This window comes from Hesperophylax consimilis, chromosome 30, assembly GCF_061612785.1.
Source record: "Hesperophylax consimilis isolate HC1 chromosome 30, BYU_Hcon_1.0, whole genome shotgun sequence".
In the NCBI taxonomy this organism is placed as follows: domain Eukaryota; kingdom Metazoa; phylum Arthropoda; class Insecta; order Trichoptera; family Limnephilidae; genus Hesperophylax; species Hesperophylax consimilis.
Genome location: NC_142865.1, coordinates 20,497,344 through 20,517,861, shown reverse-complemented (window position 1 = coordinate 20,517,861; position 20,518 = coordinate 20,497,344). Strand labels below are relative to the sequence as shown.

Here is a 20,518-nt window from a genome sequence, read left to right as displayed (position 1 = left end):
ACGAAATTCTGCCAAATTCTGGGGAAATATTGATTATTCTAGGAAAATTTTGATATATTCTGAGAAAATTTTGAAACATTATCCGAAATGCTTCAGAGGACACAATGGGGAAAAACGTGTGAATTTTTTTTTCCTGAAATTCTTTAGCCACCCCCTCCGAATAATTATTGTGGGGAATCATTCTTCGGAATTGCATTTTTTTAATTTTGGGGAATTATTCTTCTCAGAAATTCTCTAGCAACCCCCCGCCCACGGATTCGAAAAAAACGAGCAATCCAGTACTAAGTGAGCAATACTCCACACAAATCCATTCTAAAATCTAGGGAAATTTAGCGTATACCATCACTGACTTATAATCTTCCAACAGCATTACGAATAACTACTTGTGTGTTGGCGACGTGAGTGCTTTATTTATGCTGGCGACGGATGACTGTTGACCGGTGACGGGTGCCCGGCGAGGTGTTGTGTGTTTAGTTCGTCGTTACTGCCCGGAGGTGTTTTACAGAAAAACATAATGTCGCATCGTGTCGTGTTTGTACTATTCATGCTGTGTGCTGTAGTAGCAGGACAAAACCCAGAAGGTAAAACTAAAACTTGTTACCCTTGAAAAATCACGGTATTCAACTGTTTTACTTGCGAAATGTTTTCTGAGAATTTTGTCTGAACGGAATCAGAAGTATTGTAGTTCTTTTTCTGGATATCCTCCCGGAGAATCATTGACATTTTCAGTCTCTTCTCTTGGTTGTTTAACCCTTCAGGCACTGAACTAAAATAACTGGTAATGAAAAAATACATATTTTGCAAATTGTCGTCCCATGTAAAAATAATCAAAAAAAAAATCACAAAATTTCACTTTTTTCTTAAATAGCAGTCGAAACCTTTGGTTTTGTGGAAGTGTACGTACATTTGAATTCTTAGTGGTTAAATTCTATTCGAACATAAAGCGTGGTGTTTTCTGTTTCTAAGATCGTATTTCTAATTATGAGAGTAAGGGAGACAACGATTTCTACGAGATCATATGAACTGTTCCGAAACACATAGACTCTACGGGTAATGTCTTAAAAAATTGTGTTACAAGATTACAAGAATAATTATCAGTGCATAAAGCGAACTATTGTATGACGTATACCTAAATTATATTAATAAAAGTGTTTAGTTATTAGGTCTGACTAGCCAAACATTTTTCAACCATCCTCTTTGTCATCTCCTTTCCTTCGTGCCTGTTGAACTTATGATTTGCCTCAAGCCTCGCGTTATTCATTTATATCACAGCGACCAAAACTAAAGATCTGACAGTTTGATGTCACTAAATAAATATTATTGTTTCATTATTTATTTATTTACTTCTATGAACACACATGGTTTTGCTATGGGGTACAAAAATGAATCAAATATGAATCAAATTTTTACAAAGGTTTATTATTTATAAACTGTAAATGATAATAATCTAAAATTTTCAGAAAAAAATGTTATAAATAGTTTAGGGAGGTTTTTAAACATCGAATTTGTTTTGTTATAAAAATGTGGACATCATTTTGTATATTCGTTTGTTACTTTGTAAGCGAGGAATTGGCAACTTTGCTTTATAATGTGTGGGTGAACGGTGAAAAAGTGCCTTAAGCCCAGCGTGTCACTGTCGAGGGGGTACTGTTATATTGCCTAGGAGCTTGCAGCGGTCGAGCTCCGAATTAACAATTTTTAAAACGAAGCTGGGGGAAGTAATCTTCATGATTTATGACAGGTAGGCTGGTACTTTTCGGATATAAATCCGATGCTAGATATGTGCCATATTGATTAGAAACGATTATAATAATACACGTCCCGTGATTACTGCTGACAGAAAGAAAAGGAGGAAGTTTATTTATTTATATTTAATTGTAAAAAAGTACTAAAATGATGGATATGGATAATATAATGCTAAAGTTGCTGAGAGATGAAGTTTTATTGTATTATTAACCTAATTAGGGCATAAAAGCCGAGGAGGAGGAATATTATAGGACTTGGGCGTCGGCAGTTATTCTACAAATAATAATAATATGAAGTAAATGTGTTTATTGTCGCCCTTGTCATCAGATAAGGATGGAAGATGCTCCCGATTAATTCCAAACTCAAGAATTAATTTATTATCTCTTGCATAAGTAACTTCTGTTTTGATATTTCTGATGGTTATTGCTAAACATGTCAACATTGTGGGAGAAAAGTTACTACATAAATATAACAATATTGTTTCCGTTATTAAAATGTTTCAAAATAAATCTTTTTATTTTATTTTCGGCTTATACGTATTCTAAATGCAGTTTTTATTTTAAATTTAGATAATTCCACTGTGGGAACCTAATTGTTATAATATATTATTTATCATTGTTGATAATAATGTTGACCGTAAAACCCGAGTCCCTGTCAAGTATTGCGATGGACGAAAATTAAAAATAGTATCAAAGATAACCTTTGCAACCTTATTGATATGTTTGTATTTTTATTTGAAATACAAACAACATAATTCATATATTAATATATGCATCAAACATTATAAATAATGTACAATCGCCATGCAAATAGTTATATCAAATAAATATTGCACATTGAATGCAATGAGCTACAAACAAATTTGTGTTGTGCAACCTAACCTAACCAATTTAAGAAGAACGAAGAACGCGAACTTTTTCTTACCAAACTAAAAAAAAATTCTTCACAAATGATATTGCAAAAATCTTGTATAGGATGTGCTGCTTTATTTATTTGTGTATTAAATCATAAAATATAGGCCATTAAATGTGTAAGAAAGGTTTTAGGTGGTACGCCTGCTTTTTGAATGTGTAAGAGCGAGATGACAGATCGACGTATAAAAGATGATGGATGCATCTGCTCGCTCTCTTTTCCCAACTGACAGCTAAGAAGATAGTAGTAGACAATCCGTTCTAAAGTGTTAATAAACATTCTATCCGCACACGCGTATAATTATTGAGATCCTCACAGTACCACCAAGTCTGTATATAACAAAATGCATCAATTTTTCGTGGTTTTAGAAGCGTCTTTGCAAATTTTTTGCGAGTTAATAGTAATAATTATTTAAAAATTAGTCTCACTCACCTTCCATATGTTAATGTTCAACTGTGGTTTAGTAAAACCCCTCGAGATAATAAACGGAAAATTTACAGGAGACGATACAAACAAACATTTACAAATTCGTAGAACTAATAATAAACATCTCGCAGTTTTAGAAAGTTGTTAGTTGTTTTTCAAAGTTTTGATGTAAAATATTACAATTCTATTTATAATAATGAAATATTCTAGTGTTGAGTTATTGTATCTTATATTTTCTCGAAATAACCAAAAAAAATTATAAGCTTATATTTATGTTTTAGTATTAAAAGTGCTAATGCACTAAGTCACTCATTGAGAACAGCAAAATTATACTTTTAGGACTATTCTATATAAAACCAGAGAAAAGAAACATTCCCTAAAAAGGTTTTACAAAACACATTCGATAATGAAACAAGTCCACATTCATAAAGTTCAGAGTTCTTTAGACCTGTTTGTGAAGCATACATCCACGCTTGGCAACTTTGCTGTGACCGAATCGGAGGTGGTTTCGTTAAGCCACATATTATTCTTCTACACTACTTTCGAGCGTGATAGAAATCATGAAGTGCGATAAACCATCATTTATCCCTATTTTATATTTATATTTATTTATTAAATACAGATACATACAATTAGAAAACAAAACATCAACCAATAAAAATAAAATACACAATCATATACAAGCTCGCTCAAGTAACACATTACATTATACATTATTACACGTGGTAAGAGGCATAAGAAATACGAGAGGTATGCATAGAGAGAAAATTGACACAATGAATTAGCTAATATTTTTTAAAAGCGCCAGAACTTTTTTTCTGAATCCGTACAAATTATCGACAAAAATATCTATTTCAGCACACTCTATCTTGTTATATAGTCGACACATCTGGGTCAGAGGGCTAAATTAGGCGATATTATTTATAAATGTATTCAGGTGAAAAATATTATGGCGTCTTAAACAATGCGAATTGGGGACATTTATTTTAATATTGCTAAGACACAATGTAGTGTCAAGTTGACCGTGGATAATTTTATGTAAACATATGAGATCAGTCAATTGCCTTCTAGTTTTAAATGTATCAATCTTTAAGTAATCACGACGTACGTCATATGATCTAAGATAGTCATGTAATCCACATTTGAAGGATAACATTCTTGAGAGGATTTACTATGAATGCTAGAGTGCTCTTGTTGGTTTTGAATTGCTGAAATCTGTCAGCAAATTCATCTTTAATTTTGTTTATAACTGTGCTGAAGTAATTCGTGTCAACAGTTGCACTGATTTTATCGCGATATTGCTTTAGAAATTGAAAATGAACTGATTTACCGCTCTGAATATCTTCTGAAAAATAAATCATTTTTCTTCGAAACAAACCAATTCTTCTACCAAAACATAGGCTGGGTTTCCCTTTCCTTGTAGTTTTAGATTCAGCTCATTTAATTTCGCTGTGATATCCACCATAATTAAAATTTTTGCAACCATTTTTCGTTCTGTAATTCAGGGTGATTAATGCCCTTTTCCTTGAGGAATGTATTTATTTCATTCAAGCACAAAGCAAAACGTTTCAACGCCTTACCTTTGGAAAGACATCGCAATTTTGTGTGAAGAAGGAGGTCGGAGTGTCTTGCGTCGAAAGCGAATTAAAACCTACATAGAAACATCCTTCGACGGCATTATTCGAGAGCTTCCGATCGACTAACAACAGTGACGACGAGTGTTACGGGGGAGGGGTGCGGTGAAAAGCGAGTACAAGTGGATGAGAGATAAAAATGGCGCCTAATCCTCGTTCATCGATTCAGAACGATTTTTAAATGTTTTTGGAGTGAAACTTCTTTACGCGCGTCATGCATTTTCGAAGACCGGAGTAAAACCGACTCATGACCGTCACGAAAAACCGTGATCATTTCGCTATAGGAGCCTAGCTAATATTATATACCTAGTTTAGGTCACTCTCCAAACTCAAGCTTCGCGGTCTAGAGGCAGAGCGCCTGACTGTCGTCGTGAAGAACCGAGGTTCGATCCCCGCTTTAACTATTTTTTTTTTCTTTTTGTGATTTTTTTAATACGAGGAAAAGTGATAAAATGCTCTCGTGCTGCGACTTTGTCAGGCATACATATAAGAAGATATCTACAGGATTTGTAATAATTTAGTAAAAAATTACATAAATTTGTTAATTTTAACCGAGAGTCTCCCGAAATATCTAAATCCATTTAGTGAGACTCTAGACCGGCAGGTGTTCACTCGAGTAATTGGCTAGAAGTAACGGTCGGTACCTATATGATATTTTGGTCGAAATATAGCTTACAAATCGAGCCGGTAGAGTCGCTCGGTATAATGATTAATTATTTTTATTTTGAATCATTAAAATTACTAATCAAGGCCGATAACGCGACTAATTACCCTCGCAGACGTGCGTGACAAGTTTTTTTAGTAAAAAACACAGCCGTAAGTGAGTTTTTCAAAATTTTGAAATGTTTTTAAAATTCAGACTCCATACGGGTATGAGACTGTTAAAACACGATAGATCTTTTCCAAAACGGACAAATATACGAAATATTTTGAAAAACGACAGATATGACTTCACACTGCCGATATATCTTCGATTCGACCCTATATAAAGCGTAAACGAGACCTTATGTGATATTATTCATTTGCCGTGCTTGAAAACGAAAATTTGCGCGGGACAAGTCAATTGAGGAGTACACGTTGTATACGCGGTTCTCGTCGCGCGAGATACCTCTCCTCGCGGTCTAGAGGCAGAGCGTTTGACACTCGTTATGCAGGACCCGGGTTCGAATCTCATATTTTTATAACTTTTTATTTTTTTTATCACATGCTACTTATAAATATGTCAATAGACAGAAAAAAAGAGAGAATGAAATGAAAAGAGAGAAAGAAGAATACTAAAAGTTTCACTTCCGTCGTGCGTAGGCTTGCCACACACTGTATTTTTTTGATAAAATAAATAATATTTGCGTATGGAACTAAAGAGCCGCAGCTTCACATCCAAAGAGCCGCATGTGGCTCGCAAGCCGCAGGTTTCCCACCCCTGTTCTAGGCCATCATTTAAAATTATGGAGAGAGGGAAGGTGACATTATATACAATTTTATTTAAATGGGCGAATTTCATAATAATCGTGTGTTCAGGATGCCCCTGCCACCAGCTGCGTGGCAGGCCGGATCGGGAAAGGCTGGTTTAGGGAGACTTCTCCAACTGGTCTCTCTTGACTCATCGCCTTGTGTCGCAGTAAGACGAGAGGATCATTCGCCTCCCCGGAAACACTGATCCCTAGATTCCTACCCACCCCTCATACTTTTTCCTTCCCAGAACTTCCTCTCCTTTATTACCTTAAAATACCCCACACAGTTAACGCAAATATGACATAGGTCCTATATAACATATTATGTAGGATTTTAGTCGGGTTCAGGCTTAGAATAATTTTTTTTTTTTGATTTTATGGATTTTTTCGTAATCCTCTAACTAGCTAGGTCTTATAACAATACCCTTTCATGTTTCATTCTAACTAACTAGTATGGCGGCTCATTTGGCCTTATTGCTATTACTATCTGATGGTTGTATTTACTTGGTTTTACGTTGCATTAATGTGTTTTATGAAGAAAAATTCTTTTCTGGATAAAAAAAACCTCATACAAATGACAGGGAAAAGAAAAACAAAGGTTCGACAAAACAAAAGTTCTGAACTTTTTACTCTACTATGCCGTTATGTAAATATTTCATTTTTTCATCTTTGAGCTGCGTCCTTTTTGCTTTCGTGGTCCTGCACCTACATATCTGTGTTTTACTCGCGTATCTACCTGCAGGAAGAAAAGCAGTTGGTAGAAAAAACAGTTTATGACGTGAAAAGGATACACTATTAATATTCTTCTTCTTGTTGTTCGCTGTCGCTGTCGTCATTCTCATGGAACTTCACGATTAGGTGTTTGGGCATCCTATGGCAAGTTTCGTTATTCTCACGTGGTGTGTCATAGGCGATTTTTATGCATTTGTGGTTTGTTACTGGAAGTTTGTTATATGACGTGTGAGCTATGTTAATCCAAGCCTCCTACTTACTTAACTACTCCTCCTACCGGTAAAGCGTACGTTAGCGCCTGGCGAATTAGGCTGAGGTACTATGCATTATTTTGCTCGTGATGAGGTAGGTACCTAAATTCAGGATGTCTTGCTCTAGGACTTTGCTCAGTGTTAGTAATAAGCTGATAGGGCGATAATTCGACGGATTCGATCGATCTTTGTTTAGCTTGTGGAACGTTAGTAGTAGTGGATGTAGGGAAGTGGGCGTGAGGTAGGCAGGTATATTATTGCTCTCTGCGGTAGGTGTTTTAGCACGATATTATTTATTTGATCTTCGCCTGGGGCTTTATTTATTTTTAAGCACTTTATGATAAGGGCCACTTCTCTCGGGGTGCAAAGTTTTATGTCTGCGTTTGTTGATTCAGTTCTTCCACCATTTATGCCACCAGGTTGTTTGTTTCTGGGGTCTTCCATTCCGGCTGTGGTCGTAAATGCTTTTTCGAATCTGTCAGCCAATAAGTTTGCTTTTTCTTCATTCGAGAGTGCCAGGACCGCGGACTCGGACCACTTCAGGGGCGGGATGCTGTTATCTTGATGTCGCAGGGACTTGGACATTCTCCATATTGAATTATCCTGACTACTCAGAGATTCCACTTTCTTTGACCACTGAGTATTTTTCAACGTTGCGATTTCTTCCTTTATTTCCCTTCCGAGAGAATTTACTGCTACTTTGAAGTATCTCTCTCGGGTACTGTGGTGTATCCTCCGTAATCTATTTTTTCTGTTTTCAAGAATTTTATGTGAGGAGTGAGTTCTATTTGGAGGGTTTAATTTTCTTATTTTTGATGAATTTATATTGATGTTAGATAAATTTTTTCGTTAATAAATTTCTTGAACCTATTCCAATTGGCGTTTTTGTAATAGAGATGAGTCCTTGTTATTCTCACGTGATTTCCACCTATCGAGAATGTCACAGGTAGGTGGTCGGAAGATCTTCTATCTAGATAGGATATGAAGATCCTGTGTAATCAGGGGAGAAGTTAATGTTAAGTTTTTTGCCAGTGCAATATCGAGAGTGGATAGATATTTGTATCTTGCTTGAATCGTGCCGTGTTGCCCTGTCCGGTGCGAGTATTCTTTATTCGTGATGCTCCATGTGTTTATATATGATATTGCCGTTCTTATTAGCTCTGAAATTATTCCAGTTTCTATGTTTGGAGTTTAGATCACCTCCTATGAGTACTCTCGTACCTTGTACCAGTAGTTTGTTAAGATTTCCTCTCATGATGTCGTGTTTGTTTGATGGGCAGTATGCCGAGACACTCGTGTGCATCTGGTTATTTATCTCCATTCTGTTTACGGTGACTTCCATGTTCTCAAGTACTGGGATGGGAACCTCGTTGTCTGGAGACCCTGGCTAGTGAGTATAGCAGTGCCGCCTGCTCCTCGAATTGATGTTGTAGTGGCTCTGTCATTCCTGTGTATCTCGAATCCCAGCACTCTGAGTCGAAGATATTCTTTGAGGTGAGTCACGCAGAGAAGAACGATGTCGATCTGTAGGATGTTGGTAAGCTCTATTAATTCCTCCTTTGCTCGGATGCTACAAGCATTCCACATTAGGATTTTTACCTCTAGAGCCTCCTTATCCATTGATGGTGTCCATGAGAAGTTCCATCAGAATGATCAGCTTCTCTGCTTTAGATGAGCAGATGGCCAGTCTTCCACGTACCCTGATGAGGCCGTGTAGCAATGACATTATGTATGTTGTGAGTTTCCGGCATTCGGCGCTTGGCGTTGTTCTGATGTAGGCTGGGGTCCTCTTCGGTGTTGGAAGCCGTTGTTGCTGTTTGGTTCCTCTGGGAAACATGTAAAAATGTAAAAAAAACACCCGTCTTTTTGTAAAATACCAAGATACACTCCGAGCCAAACACTTTCATTAAAGTTAGGCTTTCTTTATTTATATTACGGTGAGATTACACAGTGCTAGTAAGAGAGAAATTACTTAGACATTCCCAAAAATTTCAAATAATTCTATAAAACAACATTTAGCATTAGAAAAATATTTGTCAAGGTTTTTATCAAAATATTTTTGTGTAAAATGAAAAAAGTGAAGTGCCAATAATACTCCTTCAGACAGGGCGACTTGAGTTGATCAACTTTGTGTTGAATGACAATCGAAAGCTAATCGACAAGTGAAACACCCTTTAAACAGAGTTTTTAGTTGAGTGACGAAAGTTGAAAGCCCGTCTACTTAAAATGAATGAGTGGGATAAAATAAAAAATAATAGGTTTTGATGGGATAACCGTTGAAATTCTGAAAAAAAATCTTAACTTTTTGAAAAAACCTATTACACATATCATAAATAATAGTCTTAAAAAAGGAATTTTTCCATCTATTTACAAAAAAACTATTATTTCCCCGATTTTTAAATCAGGTGATACTAAAGAAATTAATAACTACCGACCTATATCAGTATTATCAAATATCTCAAAAAATTTTGAAAAGGTAGCAAAAAAGCAACTACTAAAATTTATTGAAACTAATAATATATTGAGTGACCAACAATTTGGATTTCGCGCAAAAATAAGCACACAGGACGCAATCATAGATTTAACAACAAAAATATATCAAGAACTAGACAAAGGCAAAAAATCTCTTGCAATATTCATAGACCCAAAGAAAGCGTTCGACAGCATAAGTCACAAAAAATAACTGTACAAGTTTAACAAAATAGGAATTATAGATAATGCCAAAATGTGGATAGAAAGTTTCCTGAACTCTAGAAATAAATGACACTCTCAGTGAACCGAACACAAGTGACTTTGGAATACCACAAGGCACCATATTGGGCCCTCTTCTATTCATATTATATGTTAATAATATCTTTAAATTACCATTAACAGGAAAACTCATTTCATATGCAGATGACACTGCAATTATATTTCAAGCAAATTCATTGAATGAACTTGAAATAGTTGCTAACAATGATATCAATAAGTTAAAAGAATGGTTTGATAAAAACTTATTAACATTAAATATTTAAAAAACATATTATGTTATTTTTAGTATAAACAAAAAAAACCTTTTATTACTTTAAATATTAAAATACATTAAAAAAATTGCACATCAAAAAGATCAACTTGCCAAAATAATGACTGTTTATTCATAGGAAACAAAAATGAAATTAAATATTTAGGTGCAATAAAAGATAGTCACCTTAAGTGGAAAACTCACATAAACAATATCATAAATAGATTAAGAAAACTCATTTATATACTTATTAGTCTAAGAAATATACTTAACTTAAAAATTCTTAAAAATATTTACTACGCTCTAGCCCATTTAATAATACAGTATGGTACGTTGCATGGGGGGGAGCTTACAAATCATCACTTTTACCGCTGGAAATCACTCAAAGGCTGTTAATAAAAATTTTAATTAAAAAACCATCAGACTTCCCAACCTCACGACTTTTCCAAGATTTTCAAGTCCCATCACTAAAAAATACATATACAAAAAATACGCTGCTTCAAATCCACAAAGATCTCTATAAGAAGTCACACCATGCTATGGTTCGTGTCGAGAGCAATAGGCAAAATACAATGGGTCGCTTATGCACTCCATTAATGCACACCAGTTTTGCACAACACTATTACACGTACACTGAAGTGGTGTGGTTTAATCAACTAACGACAGAGATGAGATTAGAACCGGATTATAATAAATTTGAAAATAAAATAAACTTCACTATCTTAAATGATTTAACGAATTAGAATGACGATGATATCTCACTATATTATTTCATAAATTATTGTATAAAAAACTTTAATCTCTTCACTTTATATGTTTTTATGATTCTTTTTTTCTTCTATTTACATATGTATGTTAAGTTTTTTTTTTCATTTACACACGAGTTTTAGACTCTTGTAAAGGTAAACATGTTATTTTTTATTAAAATATGTTCTTACTATGTAAATTTAAATAATTATACTGTATTTAATAAAATAAATAAAAAATATCATCCAGCAGAGCATAAAATGATTCCACATTTTGATTATTATCATCGGCTTTAAGAAATGACCAGTCTACCTTGTGGAGGCAATGTAAATTTAAATAATTATACTGTATTTAATAAAATAAATAAAAAAAAAATAAAAAATATCATCCAGCAGAGCATAAAATGATTCCACATTTTGATTATTATCATCGGCTTTAAGAAATGACCAGTCTACCTTGTGGAGGCAATCATCGTATCACAATAGTTGATATTAAAAGTAGGAGTTGTATGTTTTCAATTGACTTCTTTAGTGCAAAGGATGAAAAAAGTTAGAGGAGGATGGTGGTTGTCTATTGGAAGAATATTTACATGTTTTTATTTAAAAAAAATAGAGTTGACATTGTATGTTTTAGTACAGGAATATTGGAATTAAGTAAAACTAAAAGGTCCAATGTCAATTCAATTTTGGATTGGGACAGGAAATATAAATACAGGTTACAAATGTAACACCCCCGCCAAGAATTCTCATATCCCGGAGCGACTGGTAGATACACAGGCACTGTTTGGTTAGGCTATAAAACACATGCTCTGTGGATAGGAAGGAGATTGGACTTTAATCGACCGGTATCAACAAATGACAACCTAATTAAACAGTAAACTAATTGATTGAACATTCACTGCATTACCCTTGGGGCTTAGCGGTTAAAGGCTTTGGATTCCTGAATATTTACTTTCCGGATTGTATTGATGTAATAATATAATGATTATTTGTTTCCAGGCGACAGCTGTATTCTGTCTGAGAGCGGTCTGTCGGGGGTGTGCACGCACATCTCCAACTGCTCCGGCGTCCTGCAAGCGGCCTACGAGGGTATTCCTCCTCAGGTATGCGCCACCGTGGGCACGGTGCCCATCGTGTGCTGTGACGAACCCCTCTCGTACAACTCGTGCCCGCCCGTGCCCAAGGGGGCAGTCAAGGCGCAGCTCACCGGTTTCAAGTCGTGGGACTGTAAGTGTTTTATTATATTTTATTTTATTATAATTTAATTTACTGTATTTTATTTAAGTAGAAGCAATTTACAGCGTTCAATTATTATTATTATAACTAAAAACAAATACATCAACACCAAGCTCCATTCCCTACACTACGCAATCTTTGTGAACAAGAATTGTACATAAAATTAGTGCGAGAAGCAACTACATGAACTATGAACATATTGGGTACGTGAAAGAGATCGGTAAAATATTTAGGGACAAATGCAAGCAACCTGATGGAGAGCGGACTACCAGTGGTGTGCCTGTGATTAAATGTATGTAATCATTTATGAATGCGTTTTGTTTCGAGATAGTGTTGCATTGAGGGATGTTTGTTTAGTGGGCACTTTCAATAAAATTGAGTGGCCGCCCATCATCAATTGTAGCTGCACGCTTGAATGAAACTGGCTCTCTTGTAAGACTGACCCAAATATCTCGATATCGCCGTTTACAAGTAAACTGGTTCGAGAACAAATCGCGAGTAGATAGGTTGGCTGCTTCACTATTTTTCTAGATAGGTAAATGCAGCGTACATTCGCCGTCTTCCTCGTAGGTTCCAATGTGATGCGTGTTGCATGTATTAAATTTCTAGAACCTACTAGTAGCTGCCGCTACAGTCTAAAGAACAACGCACATCCGCAAAATACAGCATTTTGCCGTATTCACTTTTTTAATCTTTGCAGGTTCTTAGTAGAAAGCAAAGTACCTTGGAAGCGCAATGTTCACTTGTATTCTATCTTTACAGACTGTGTCAACCTGGCCGAGTCCTTGTACCCGTGCCAGGAGGAAAACGGACGTTGGAAGAGAGGGAACATCTGTCCGGGCACGCGCAACAATCCTGCGGAAGGACCTCTGGTGGCCGGGGAGTATCCTCACTGGGTAAGTTGATTGTGTCCTTGCAGACTGTGTCAATCTGGTCTAGTCCTTGTATTCGTATCAGGAGGAAGACGGCCACTGACAATATTTGAAAAACTCCTGCTACCACCACAGTATTTATTTATTGGACAATTTGTATAGCGCCGCTTTTGTGAGGGGTACTTTACAGTTGATGCAGGTATTACAAAAACAATAAATATTACAAAAAAAAAGTGAAGTTAAGTTAAGTAAAATGAATTATAGGAACAGGTGACACGAAGATAGAAGATGGAGACTCTGCAGCAAGAATCCTAGGTGGTGAAGAAACTGGACCAGCTGCTGCAGCGAAAGAATCCACCGCGTCCACAGCGCCAGTACGAGGTTCGTCATCAGTGTATGTGTCTGCTGCTGCTAATAAAGCGCTAACAAAATATAATACATATATAACAGACCTCGGCAGCATCGCTGTGACGTTCGGCGAGTCCATCATTCATCTCCATTTAATCATGTTCCTGGTGATTGTGTTAGTTAGTGGTGCATTGTGCCCGCAATAAAAAGTGACGGTCGGGATAATAAATTACGCTGGCTTTAGCAAAACACTTGCTAGGGCCTTCAGAGTTTCCGAGAATTCCGTTGAATACATCTGACTTACAGTTACCGATCCTCATGTTCATTTCGAGCGAATTTGGAATATTTTTTAGCAAAATTTTTGGTTATTCACTTTGAACACTGTGCACTCAAATCACATATTAAAAAGTTCTAATAACTGGTTGTTAAGTTTATTCAAAATGTTGATTGATTGATTTAAAAAATTATTTCTTAGGGATTTTGCCCCATTTCCCTTGAAAATACTAAAAAAATACAAAGCGGTTGAAGGACGCGTTAGGACGCATCCGGCTGCCTCAAAGGGTGCTATAATAGCGGAAAATGTTGATTGTGTTGTGATGGAGGACTTAGTCAGCCGAGAAATTGAACACACCACACCTGGGTGGGACAACTCAGCCAACGACCGGTCATATTTGCCTGGGTACGTGCAATAATCCTGTGGAAGGACCTCTAGTAAGGAGTATTCCTACTGGGTGAGTTCATTGTGTCCTTGCAGCCTGTCCAAAATGTAAATTAGGGCCAAAACTTTTTCACTCAAGACTAAATTTCCAAGTTTATCATTAGATTTTGATGGCAATGTACAGCGGGTGTACGAAATGCTATGTTGTGATGCAGACGTACAACACGTGGTGAGGTACTGGTACAGGTGTGAATACTGACCTACAATAGAATGTGCAAACTATATTTCCGTTTAATTGCTTTGATTCCAGGCAAGATTTGGCACGGGAACGCTGAATGAGATAGCGTGGTCCAAGGGATGTATGGGATCTCTCATCAGTGACCAGTGGGTGCTGACTGGAGCCTTCTGCCTGCAGAGCATGGGGTAAGTTTATCTTTTGTTAAATCATAATCAATTAATCTGTACATGTGGCTCTGGAACCAGTTTCGGTTTTGGAAACCGGCGTGAACAAGACAATAGAATAGTGGGTCCCTGTCTGTGCTGCTTGAGCAGATTCTGTCAGACATCAGATCCAGCCTCTCCTCACCGACTGTGTCTAGGGCGGCCCACTGGACTAGCACTAGACCAAGCCACCTCAGTTGCGGCTTTTCTATGAAGAGTAGGGCAGTGATGCGACGTTTATATTCTCATGTCGAATCTTCAAGCTTAACTCCTGCCACTTCAACTATCAATACTAAAATAACAATCTTTACCTCACTTCTGTCAATGAAATCTTGGCATTATTTTTGATTTCAAATTTAATTTTTTTTCACACATCAATACATTATTTTCTAAGATATTTTACTATAAACTTGGTCTATCTATTGAAACCATAAATTACAATAATTAAAGAATAATAACTATCAAAATTATTTGTCTTAACTCTAACATTGACATTTTTTCGGATTCACTGCCCAAATTCAAACGTGGCATCATGTCAATAATTTAAAGAATTCAATGCGCATACATACAGACACACACACACACAAACACTCACACATACATTACACACGTCAAACACACACCTATAAACTATACAAGTCACCTGGTAATTAAGGAATAAACATACCACTTAGCAGACATTACAAGAAAACATATCAAAGGTACACAACATGAAGTATCTTATTCCTGTATATTGTTTCATCTATGTAAATCATGTACTGTTTGTTTCAATAATATAAAATAAAAAATAAAAATTATTAACGTTACTCAGCTCAATCGACTAATATATAGTTACAATAAGGCTATAATAACTTAGCTTGACTTTTAACTAATTTAAATTTAATATCTTTCTTTTCTGTATTACCCATATCAAAGGTTCCAAATAATTGCATAAGCTAAATTTACTCCATGATCGTTTTATTCTTATTATAATCACATTATATAATATATATTATAAATGGCGGTACGACAAAAAATAATGATGGAAAGTTGTATTGCAGCGACCAAACAAAGTTCGTGGGGCTCGGTGCGGGCAGTGACGCCTCGCCGACGCTCGCTAACATCTACGGCGTCCGAAGGGGCGAGGCGCATCCCGACTTCAAGTTCAGCGAGGGCACCCTGTACCACAGCGTTGCTCTGGTACAGTTGGATAAGAAGTGAGTAGCCCAATATTATTTATAAGCACTTTCCACTTATTGGAAAATGTTCTAATTTAGAATAGATGGAATAATAAATGAAGGTGGGGGGGGGGGGATTTTAAATATGGCATGATACAAGGAATCAATGACGCTTGTTCCTAGATTTCCGGAATATTGATTTTCTTTAGACAACGATAGTGTTCCTACCTCGACGTCTGTAAAGGACTACAATCCTAGAGGGATCTATCAAATGGATCGCCTGTTCTGCATGAAGATAAAGAGTTTTTTCAGGTATTTTGGGTCGCAAGAGCGGAGTTCAAATATGTTTTCAAATTCAACAGTGGATGGCACTTGAGATATGGTTATTGTTATATATAGTAATTGTATATGGTTAGCAGTATTGTACTTGAAAGTGTCTGCGGGCCCCTTACGGTACGTCCAGCGTGAATAAAGCTGGCATATTAAGGTGTTTTCAAAAATAATAGTGTTTATTTTCTTCGAAAAATTTCAGGGTTACCTTTTCCAGCACAGTATTTCCAGCTTGCCTGCATACTGGCACCCCTTTACCCAAAGATGGACTGATCCTGGGAGGCTGGGACGATGGCGACAGCAATTCTGTGTACAGGAAGGTGAGTTGACTACCATGATTTACACTAGTTATGGACCGTTATTCCGAATCAAACATACTTAACTTTTAAGCAATAAAAATACCGATTATGTCATTTTAAGAATATCAACTAAACGAAAAACCTAGATAGCAAGCACCCTGTAAATTGCTATCTCAACACAGGCGTCTCACACACAGTGAGATGGGCAATAAGTGATTTCTGTAACTAAATGTAATATTTGATAAGATATTTTGATTCGGTGGATCCTGCAGACAAGCTGGCATGTGACAGCTTTGTTGGTCTACCTATTTTGTTAAATAAAAAAGTGTTATACATATTGTTTTAAATAAAAAATTTAAATAATGAAATAAAAATTTAAAATATAATAATTTGGCCTAAGCCATGCTAATAATTTCGCCGACTCCAACTTACATAACACTTCAATCATAAAATCAAGCTTCTAGGTGTTATCTTTCAACTCTTCAAATCCAAACTCCATAATATTTATCTGTAATCCAAATCCTTAAAATGTGTATATAACCAGTTTTTTTTTACAACTCTACACCCTAAATTTAATATATTTTTTATCAGTTTCTATGGAAAAGTTTGTATTTGATGTAAGTATAGTATGCTTACTAAGTATATATAAGAAATAAGTAAGGTTTCACTAAGGTTCCTTTTTCTGCCATAAGGATAAATATAACACAAAGACAAAGCACTTTAATTCCATGTCTGCCTCATTGAAACAACCTGCGGAGACTAAAAAAATTATAAAATCAAATAAAGGGTATCAGTCTGGATCAAAACAAAGCCATACAATAGTATTCTGTTACGTTCCGGAGTGGTATATACTTTCAGCATAGCCAGGGCCGGCCCTGAGCCACATATATCAAAATGCGCAAACGCCACTGATCACTGTAATCAATAATGCGGAGCGGACTGCTCCAATTAGGGCCAAATTATTCCACATAGGGCCGGCCCTGAGACACCAGCTTCTGAAAAGTAGCTACTGTTTAATTTCTTATGCCTACAACTAAACATAGTCTGATGATGATTGCAGTGGTCCGTGGATCACCTACCTCAAGCTGACTGCAACAGGGATGTGAAAACCACGTGGTTCCCAAGGGGAATCAACGAAGCCACGCAGATGTGTTTCCGTAGAAAGTCATCAGAATGCGTGGTAAGTTTTATTTCATTTGGTTTTAGACCCATTTGGACTTTTACATAGATTATAAGAACTTAATTACACCTAATGAGTTATCAAACTGATTAGTTTTAAAAATATTAGCATAAAATTAAAGTATTTACAATAAGAAGTATATGAAAAAATGTAATCGCACAACAATCGACAATGTTTCAACTAAGTTTCAATTGAATCATCTTTAAGTCAACCGAGCATGTATTCTCCAATTTAGTACGGAGTCACGACTCTTGGATGACTCCTACACTTTCGTTTATAATCCCTTGTAATTGTTTTCAGGGTGGCACGGGTCCAGTGGTGATTTACAATGGAGATCGCGTCGGCTGCACACATCTGATAGTGGCCGTCACCTCCATGCGCGCTGGTAACTGCCGCGATTACGTGACCTCCAGGGTGTCCCCCTACATAGGCCTCATTGAGGGCGTCGTGTGGCCTGATAGTTAGGGTGGCTCCCTCCATCCATCCAACAAGCTGCTTAGCACTGCTTATAAAGGTGGCTACATACACCTCGTGAAATCGAGGGCCTCGTATGTCTGATAGATCCCTCCATTCCTCGAATAACCTCACACTTCCTCTACTCCTCGCACTGATCTCTGCACACACCTCGTGACCTCCAGGGTGTTCCCTACAAGCACTTAAAAATCGATGTTCATGTCATGTGGCCTAATAGTTTCATTAGGTCAGCTTCCACCATGCTTTCAATTACCTCACACTCAACTATTTTAATAATAATTATAGATGAATTATTTACGTAATCATTAGGTTGTAAGATCCATGAACAGCAGGGACGGCCCTGTGCAGGCGCAATTGGAGCATTTCGCTCCAGGTGCCGAATTTCCAAGGCGCCAAAGCGCTGATGATATTTCACTCCTAACATTCCTTATACACCCCCCTCGAGATTATTTTTCATAAAAATGGCGCAGCACGCAAATACAAATCATCCAAATATCATTGGTTACAGTGATCACGGAGTGAAGGTGCAAAATGGTTTTGACAAGGGATGCCAAAATTTGACTCGCGCCAGGCGCCGTTCGATTCCGAGCTGGTTCTGATGAACAGTGACGTTGCTGAAGATATGTGAAATCTTGCGCTTTTCGTATTTAGTTTATTGTTTTAATTTCTTGTTATTGTTATTAGCTTATTTTATTATTAGAGCTTAAATTCCCTCTTCAAATACAATATGTCTATTTGCGTTGAGGAATAGCTAATATGATTTGTGATTTGATTACTTCATGCAATAATTACTTTTTTTCGCTATACGATTTTATGTCCGGGTTAAATCTTCCCCATAGGAAAAACTAAACCCTTCCACAAACTTTTCCACAAATGATCATTTAGTCAATCAACATTATGCAAGTGCATTATATAAGCAAAATAAATACAAAACAATACAAGAACAACATGTCAACTCACAAGAGATCAAATGGGAAAATAATTCACTCCAGATATTTTCATATCAAAGGGTTCGGCTCGGTAGAACTCCTAACAGGGCCTATAAATCCTACTGATCCCTCAACATAAATATTTAAAAAATCTTTCGTTATCCTACATGTATTCAAAATGACCGACTTTTGCGTCTTTATATATAAATTTTTTGATAGATCTAATACGCCTAAATTTTTAATGAGAGAGCTAGGTATAATGCCAGTAGCCGAAATAACGAATGGTAATATTTTTATAGTTTGAGAATGCCAAATTTATAGTCTGAGAATGCCAAAAATTATTATTTTTATTGAATATTTATTGCGAAAATCATATATTAAATAATACAAATATTACGTAAAATACAGGTAAAAAATAAATTATTATTACGAAATAATAATTTTTTGTTTTATTGTTTTTATTCCAAAACTGAAATTATTGTAATAAATTTTTCAGAACATTTACCGATTTTAAAATTTTTTAATTTACTGATATTTTATTACACATAAATTTATCATGTTTTATTAATACCTATTAATAATAGTTTAATTCGTGGCGACCTTACCGCCATCTAGCGGCAAAGTTGTTCAGTTTTATAATAATATGTAAACTTATTCAAGCAGTTGCAGTTGTCGCTAATGTAGATGTTACGAGGCAGGTTAGTTTGTAAATCTGTTCTGTGAATGATATATGTCTATGATCTTTTCTTTCGATGAAAAAAGAATTGAAAAATTATTTTTTAATTCTGCAATTCAACAATGAATTGTGCATCTTTGGTCTATCTGTATTTCTGTCCTTGGTCTACTGGCATTTCAAATATAATACATCAATGCGTTGAACAACCTCAGTAATAACATACCAAGAAATAATCTATAAATAGTCTGGCAATGCGTTTTCATGTCATTTAAAATTGTGTTTTAGTTCAACTTAAGAAAATATAAGAATTTATTTAGTATTCTTTCGATAGCTTGTACATGAATATTATAATGTGGGTTGCAGACGAGAGAATTGTCATAAATCAAGTTTAATTCCAACACAGGAAATATAACATTTTAATGGGCTGATTATTGTTAAAATAAATTCCAATGTTTGTAAGCCCATGTTAGTGTTTTTCCGTTATGTGATTAACAAATGAAAGATTTGATTGAAAAGTGTTGCCTAAGTAGATCACCATTTGCCATTTTGTGCTATTTAAGCAAAGTCTATAATCATTGAATTAGTTTAACACTTTGTTGATATTGTCTTGAAGAATGTAGTAAGAATGAAGAATTACTGTGTTACATCTGCCCCTAGTAACATTAATTTATTCAGAGGTTAAAAGAGGTTGAAGAATGTAACAATAAATCTACCCTGAGTGACATTAATTCCTTCAGAGCTCCCCTAGGTGCAGCTAAAACATAAGTTTTATGTATTGTTGACACGGCGTTAGGAGATGTAAATAAAAACAGATTTGTCAATAACAATTTTATTAAAAATTTACAAATATCAGATTAACAACAGTAGCTACAAGTGTTTGTATGTGCAGTGTTTATACATTTTTTCTATTCAATAATTTTATATAATTTTACACATTGAGTTAAACTTTCTCCATTCCATACAGTCTGCAAATAGATTCATTAATGAAGAATGTTTTAAGATTACTTTATTTAATAGTC

The 20,518-nt window shown here is 35.7% G+C and overlaps 1 protein-coding gene across 1 annotated transcript; it reads left to right on the top strand.

The window, feature by feature from the left end:
• The first annotated feature begins 373 nt into the window (after positions 1 to 373).
• Positions 374 to 19,240, top strand: LOC149409742 (serine protease snk-like). Its single transcript, XM_089649486.1, has 8 exons — positions 374 to 581; positions 11,899 to 12,126; positions 12,898 to 13,031; positions 14,324 to 14,436; positions 15,495 to 15,650; positions 16,144 to 16,261; positions 17,301 to 17,420; positions 17,721 to 19,240. Exons 1-8 carry the CDS (start codon positions 515 to 517, stop codon positions 17,883 to 17,885), a joined length of 1,101 nt encoding a protein of 366 aa, XP_089505612.1. The 5' UTR covers positions 374 to 514; the 3' UTR covers positions 17,886 to 19,240.
• The last annotated feature ends 1,278 nt before the right edge of the window (positions 19,241 to 20,518 follow it).

What these genes read in the sequence shown, in the direction of transcription:
- LOC149409742 (XM_089649486.1), top strand. Translation starts at nt 515, where the DNA reads ATGTCGCATCGTGTCGTGTTTGTACTATTCATGCTGTGTGCTGTAGTA. An exon ending in AGCAGGACAAAACCCAGAAG is followed by an intron (nt 582 to 11,898) that starts GTAAAACTAAAA and finishes ATTTGTTTCCAG; the next exon opens with GCGACAGCTGTATTCTGTCT. An exon ending in CGGTTTCAAGTCGTGGGACT is followed by an intron (nt 12,127 to 12,897) that starts GTAAGTGTTTTA and finishes CTATCTTTACAG; the next exon opens with ACTGTGTCAACCTGGCCGAG.